Source organism: Carassius gibelio, chromosome A25, assembly GCF_023724105.1.
Source record: "Carassius gibelio isolate Cgi1373 ecotype wild population from Czech Republic chromosome A25, carGib1.2-hapl.c, whole genome shotgun sequence".
NCBI lineage: Eukaryota > Metazoa > Chordata > Actinopteri > Cypriniformes > Cyprinidae > Carassius > Carassius gibelio.
The window spans coordinates 7,735,768-7,742,957 of record NC_068395.1 but is presented as its reverse complement, the minus strand read 5'-3'; the positions used below and the strand labels follow the sequence as shown (position 1 = coordinate 7,742,957).

Sequence of the window (7,190 nt, the reverse complement as noted above, 5' to 3'; positions counted from 1 at the left end):
AATTGATAAATTGTCAATCATAAATGTAACAAGGAAATCAACAGTTTTAGTTTAGACAAAGCAAATGGCACCAGCAGATGAAGATGGAGATGGAGGGAGGCATCTAAAGTATGTACTGATAAAAAATACTGAACTTTATGCAATGTATTATTGCAGACATACTGTACATTGATGCAAAAAGCAACATATTATGTTATTATATAATAGTTATATTATATATAATGTATACAAGCAGTGCCGACCCATCCAACAGGCAGTACAGGCGGTCGACTAAGGCCCTGCCTCTAAGGAGAGGACCCCGTAGCAGTAAGGTTGTCCATTGAATTTTTTGAGATTCACTACACCTCCCCCTGCATCAGTGTATCTTTTATCATGTACAATGTTTTTTCTATTTTACCATAAGTGCCCTGCGAAGTGGACATCACCGGATATTCCACCATGATTCTAGTTCAAAACGAATGTATATGTTCCATTCAAAGTGCATTAAAGTGTGCAAGATATAAATTTCAATTGTATTTATTTACAGAGGTATATGATGTCTACTCATCTGTGTGTGAAGACGTTGCAAGCGGTGGCACAGCTCAAATCCATGAATGAATGTTCAGAAGTGAAGTTAACATCTATGGATTTCCCCTGCTCGGGGAGCAATGAACACGGTGAAGGGATCATACCAATCACAGTTCAGTGCTTAGAAAAGCGCTATATAAATGTTAGAATTAATTAATTAATGCTGCAGGGTTCTGTAAATATATTGATAATAATCAATAATTTTCAATATTTATTGTTTTGTTTAATGTTTTTATGTAGTTATAACAATAATCTAGTCATATTGATATATAAAAACAACCACATTTTTGTCCAAATTGTGCAGCCCTAAAAAAGGCACAAAAAATTCTGTGTTCTTTACCATCTTTGGTAAATAAAGAAAAAGTTTGAAAAACATTTCTTGTTAAAGTTCAGATTTTGGAATTGACTTAATCTTACCTCTGAGGATATTCTCTCATAACATCTTGAAATCTTGTTACACACTGATGCTATTTTTAATTTATTTGAAATGAAAGAATGATAGAGAGATTAAAGTGAAGTCAGAATCCAAACTGTATCTTTCCAGTGCCAAAAAAAAAAAAAAAAAAAAACTAATATTTATTAGTACTTGTTTTATGAATGCAATGATGCCCCATGATCACAGACCGACTTGTCATATTAGCCAAGTTTAGTATGGTGCATTAAATGTGACCCTGACCACAAAACCAATCATAAGAACAAAAGTCGTTGTATGGATCAAAATTATAAATTTTTCTTTCATGCCAAAAATCATTAGAATTTTAAGTAAAGATTATGTTCCATGAAGATGATATGTAAATTTCCTCCCATAAATATATCAAAACTTAATTTTTGAAGGACTTCAATATAAATGTGCTTAATATTTAGATTTTTTTGCACCCTCAGATTCCAGATTTTCAAATAGATGTATCTCGGCCAAATATTGTCCGATCCTAACAAACAATACATCAATGGAAAGCTTAAATTGACCCTTATGACCCTTTCAGTTTTGTTGTACATGGTCACAAATAATTACAAACCCGGATCCAATGTCTAATGCAATGGGGTTTTTTTTTGGGGGGGGGGGGGGGGGGGGGGGGGTTGTGATCATCAATTAGGCCTTATTTCTTGTCATTTAGGAATATTAGTATGTTTATTTTGTTTATGCTTAAATTTTTACATATGCTTCTTGAATGTGTTATAATTAATACATATTACATACTTCAATATTGAAATTTTATGTGCTTTCTCTTCACTCATCAAATTCCTATGACTAGTGGGGCCCATTTTCATTGTCTTGCCTAGGCCCCCACAACCCTTCAGGCCGGATACCGGCACTGTATACAAGTTATTCGTGTATATGTATGTGTATGGCTCATTTATGTGCTCATATTACGTTTAAATGTAATACTGCGCCATCTGTCGACCCAAATCCTAAGTCAGAGTCCGTCTTTCATTAAACTACGTTTCCCAGAAAGCTTTGCGCGCTTCTTGCGCGTGATGTCCACCCGTCTTCCTGTGTCCGTCATTATTTTATTTTTAAAAATATTTGGGAATGGGAAGTGGCGGAATTTGGTGTGGATATTCTTGGGATTTGATGCGTCGCTTAATACTGTGTAAGGAGTAACAAAAGGAGAATGTTATCAGATGGTCCCATGCTAACGAATGTTGACAGTCTGCGACCTGCCAGCCTCTGAGGCGATTAACGTTAAATGATACACAACTTTAATCTCTGTCAGCGATTTAATATTGATATTAAACTAATATCAATGACAATAAATAAGACCAGATGACTGAGGTGAGCTCATAGTTATGGAGAGTCCACATCTACCTGCTGAGGTGAGTCAAGCTAACATGGGTCCCTATTAACAACTACGTGTTTCCAAAACATTGTGGTTTAATCGTAGGACAGCATGTATTTGACACTGTTCCATATAAATAGCATTAAATAGATATGAAAAATTACACTGTTACACGTTTTACATCAGTCAATATTTCTCAGTATAGGTTCTTTCTTTCATAAGTCAATTTCAGTATGGGGCAAGTTATCACAATGAAACCTGCCTTTAAACAGCCTATTATAGGATAAAATAAATAAATAAAACGACTATTTGTATGTTTGTGTGTGTGTTGGACAAAATATAGTAATATAAAATTATATAAAAAATTATAATAAATATATTATTATGATATTTTCTAAGAAACACATATTTATAAAAATATTTATTCAAGAATTATTTAAATAAAACTGTCAAAATTTGTATATGTATACAAATGATAAAAAAAAAATACAAAACACATCAAATTTAAAACAATGAAAGTGACAACCTGCCCCAACCTTTGTTATATAGTTGTCACTAGTCTTAATATTTACCAGAGACTTTTCTCCCTTTTGTTCCAGATAATTTCCTATATAATGAGTTTCCTTCATGTGACGGATCGAAAGGAGGCGTCTCTAGTCTGTAAGAGTTGGTACGATGCATGCCAAGACCACCAGTTTCAGGTTTTTTTCCATTTTCCTTTGAACATCTAGATGATCTAAACATGATTAATTGTTTTTGTGGTTAGCCCACTTCCATAATTGTTTAAATTGCCATTTTGGTTCCTTTCTGCAGAAAAATGTCACCTTCAAGTTCCCTGTTTCCACATCTTCACTGGACTTCATCCGTGCAGTTGCAAGGCGCCCTCGCTGTGGCCTAGTCATTAGCCATCTTGATGGATCCAGACTGTCAAGACAAGTACTCTTGGAGGTGGGGCTTCACCTCGGCCCTCGCTTGGACAGGTTGGCTCTACCTGGCAGCAGCATCACAGAGGCCTCACTGCTGGGCCTCCTACCACATCTGACCGGCCTGCGCAAGCTGGACCTTCAGGGGCTGGACAGCCTCTTCATGTCTGGAGCTTTTCTATCTAGAGAGGAGCACCGTCGACAGGTTACACCTTTAAAAATTAATCTCCAAATATAATGTCCATTTTTTTATACTGTAAATGATGAAGTTGTGAAACCTAGATTGCATTTACATTTTTATCCAGAGTGACTTACAAATGAGGAACAAAGCAATTCTTCAAAGAGCGAACATTAATATTCATAATACACAGTGCCAGGTATATTAGACAACTAGATTAGGAAGCAAGCTAGAGAAGAGAAATGCAGTGAATAAAACACTAAAAACTAAAATCATTAGTTATAACTGTGAATTAAGGCATCATAGCATTATAATTTACAAACAAATAAAAAAATTATAATAGTGGCAATTGACAAGTAAAACAAGAACGTTTTACTGTTTTATTTGTCATTTATTCATTAACAAATTATGTATAATATTTTATTTAATATTTTTTTGTCATTTAAATATAATTATAATAAAATTATATAAATATTATAATGTTGTAATGCTTAGAGTGACATTTAAAACAATAACTTAGTGCCGGATTTTAAATTTATTTATTAACAAATATTTGTATAATTTTTTATTTGGATTAATTTATAACTTATAATTTAATTATTTTATGTGTATATATATCTATATATATCTATATATATATATATATATATATATATATATATATATATATATATATATATATATATATATATATATATATACACAAAAATATTATACTATTGTAATCATTTTATATAAATGGTTTCTCTGTTTCTGTCATTGATAGGGTTTTGGTTTCTTGCCACTGTGGCCTTTGGCTTGCTTATTTTGGGACACAATTTCTGGCAACATTGTTGACTTGACTGCACAGACACTATTGGACGAGAAATGAACTGAACTTGATGATGACATCACTGAATCAACAATGAACTGACTTTAACTGATAAACTGACTTTTCTATTTTCCTCTTGCATTATCAGTACACACGTTTTTCCTGTTTAACACTGTAAAGCTGCTTCGGCACTCTATCTCTATTGTATTAAATGTTTATCATATAATATCATCTAATATCATTGAATATTTGTGCAATAATAGGTCCAGAACGCTTTGAGAAACCTGGAGGAACTGGACCTGTCTGATCTGCGCTACCTCTCAGACCTCTCTTTCAACCGCCTGACGAGTTGCACACCCAGGTTATGCATTCTGTCCCTGGCTGGATGTCACATTGCTTTCGAGTTCGACCCATACCGAGGTTGCCCGGTTGGGTTTGGCTCTTCCGCTCTAGTTTCCCTCCGTAACCTCCTGAGTCTCTTGCAGAAGCAGGCCTCCACGCTCCACAGCCTGGACCTGAGTCGCACCAGCATCACTCCAGAGTCGCTCCGCTCCATAGCTCAGGTGCCCGGTCTGCATCTGGAGGAACTGAGTCTACACGGCTGTAAAGAGCTGACGGACTACTCCATGGAAATCCTCTGCAAGCACCAGAACGGTCTGAAGAGGCTGGACCTCAGCACGTGTACTGAGTTAACCAGTAGGACGGTGCTGGCTGTGGCCACTGAGCTGAAGGAGCTGCGGTCGCTGTCACTCTCACAGGACTGGAAGATTACAGATAAAGGCCTGGCTAAGCTGATGATGCTGCCATGCTTGAGGAGTCTGGATCTGTCGGAGTGCCTGCATGTCAGTGGTGCAGACCTGGTGAAGGGATTGTCCTCTCCACAGCCCAGGGCACAGCTGGAGACCCTGAGCCTTAGAAGCTGCGCTTACATAAGGGTGAGGCAAAAGTGCTCAATGGCACATAAAAGAACATTTGAATCATATCAATTATCGGCCAGTATTAGTGATTTAAATGTTCTTGCATCTGGATTACCTTTGCCATCAACTAACTCTCACTCTCACTTCTTTAAAAACATTAAGAATTTAATAGCTGTAAAATGTAATCAACAAATCTCAAAAATGTATATCCATTTTTCATACTTTAAAGGTGTAACATGATGCCTTAATCAACAAAAACTGTTTAGCTTTTAGCGTTTTATTTTCATGTATTTATTAACAAAAGTATTTATAACATTTTCATATAATTGATAATAAAATGCTATCAAAGTGTAATAGTAATTAATAGATTATTCAAGGTTATAAAAAATATAATTCTCGGTTTGCATAATTGAATTTTTTTAATTCTTGCAAGCTTTTTTTTTTTATTGCCGGCTGCCTTGCTAACACTCAGTGTTCTCAAACAGGATGCAGTCATTATCTCCCTGACGCAGCTGCTCAGCCGTAACCTGAGAGAGCTGGATCTCACATCCTGCGTCTGCCTCACTGACCTGAGTGTTCATGCAATCGCAACGTACCTGCCTGCGCTGGTGGTGCTGCGGCTCGGCTGGTGCAAAGAGATCTCTGATTGGGGGCTGCTGGGAATGGTGGAACCCACCAAAGTTTGTGATCCAAGAGACAAAGAGGTGGGATTGCCCCCTTTTTCTTGACTATTGTAACATTTCATAGTTACTGCACACAATTTGCTCATATGTGCCCAAATTTGAAGGAGGATAAAGGCCCAAGCTTTACTAGGACGTTTGGGAACATGGGCTTTTTCCAGCCTCCCAGCCTGCCTTTCCAGGAGAAGCCACGTCTCGTGACTGAAGAGGACCTCGGGGCCTTTAGGGATCAGGAGGGAGCATCGCTTTTGGCCCTCAGGGGTCTTCAGGAACTGGACCTGTCGGCCTGCTCCAGGTTAACGGACACCAGTATCACACAGGTCGATACTTCAACGATTAAAGCATGCACTTTCAAATATTGGTAACATGATGTCACACATACAGCTTCCTTTTGTAGTCAGTGCCAAATAGTAGCTAAAATGTTCCTGGCTGCCTCAGGTTCTCCGTTTCCCAGACCTGCAACGCCTCTCGCTTTCTATGCTGCCTGAGATCAGCGATGACAGCTTGGTGTCCGTAGCCCATCACTGCCGCAGCCTCACCAGCCTGGCGCTCAGCCACTGTCCCCAGATCAGTGACCAGGGCATGGCACGGGCCCTTCCGCTCCTCCACAGACTGCAGCATCTGTTCCTGGCTGGCTGTGACATGGTTACGAACGAGTAAGTGATGTCATACAGTCATCCATGTTTTATTCTGAACAAATGAGCTCTGCTTAACGTGCTTAATGTGTTCCTGTAGAACTCTTACCATAATTGCACTGCACTGTGACCGACTCCGGACCCTCGATGTGTCCATGTGCAAAGACATAACAGTGCACCAGGTGGACCTCCTCCAGTTCCGACTGCCTTTCCTCGAGAAAGTTCAGTGTCGCATTGCAAGTGGCGCAGATTTTACTATGGTACTATGAATCTGTAATAGAGTACATTAGTGCCCATCCTCTTTTTTTTAGCAGTGTTCCTTCCAGAAGTAATTCAATTAATTTCTTCTGTAGAGATTTAAAGACGAAATTGAAATTGAAGGAAATAACTACATGAATAGAGCTTTTACTTCTGGAGCCCAACTGTTGCACTCATATAGTGAAAATGCATCACATGAAATATATTTAAAGCACTTTTAACTCGGGTATGAAAGCGTAATCAATTACTAAATGCTGTATTGTTTTTGCATAGGACTGTAATTGTAATATTAATATTGTGAATCACTGTGTTTGAATGATACTGAGAACCCAAACATTTCAAAGTACGATACTCCAGTAGTACTGTAAACATGATCTGCTATTGATTAGTAGATAATAAATACAGATAATAAATACGACATTTTTATTTTTTATCTATTCATT

At 37.5% G+C, this 7,190-nt stretch overlaps 1 protein-coding gene across 1 annotated transcript; it reads left to right on the top strand.

Annotated features, from left to right (window-relative positions):
- Positions 1–2,022: 2,022 nt before the first annotated feature.
- On the top strand, positions 2,023–7,165 carry LOC127947005 (uncharacterized). The gene is made up of 8 exons (XM_052543890.1): positions 2,023–2,382; positions 2,945–3,046; positions 3,159–3,473; positions 4,521–5,192; positions 5,660–5,878; positions 5,962–6,174; positions 6,293–6,510; positions 6,590–7,165. Exons 1-8 carry the CDS (start codon positions 2,356–2,358, stop codon positions 6,756–6,758), a joined length of 1,935 nt encoding a protein of 644 aa, XP_052399850.1. The 5' UTR covers positions 2,023–2,355; the 3' UTR covers positions 6,759–7,165.
- Positions 7,166–7,190: the final 25 nt, after the last annotated feature.

Excerpts from the sequence above, each read along its gene's own strand:
- LOC127947005 (XM_052543890.1), top strand. The coding sequence starts at position 2,356 with ATGGAGAGTCCACATCTACCTGCTGAG. Across the intron at positions 2,383-2,944 it reads GTCCACATCTACCTGCTGAG|ATAATTTCCTATATAATGAG; the intron begins GTGAGTCAAGCT and ends CTTTTGTTCCAG. Across the intron at positions 6,511-6,589 it reads TGTGACATGGTTACGAACGA|AACTCTTACCATAATTGCAC; the intron begins GTAAGTGATGTC and ends GTGTTCCTGTAG.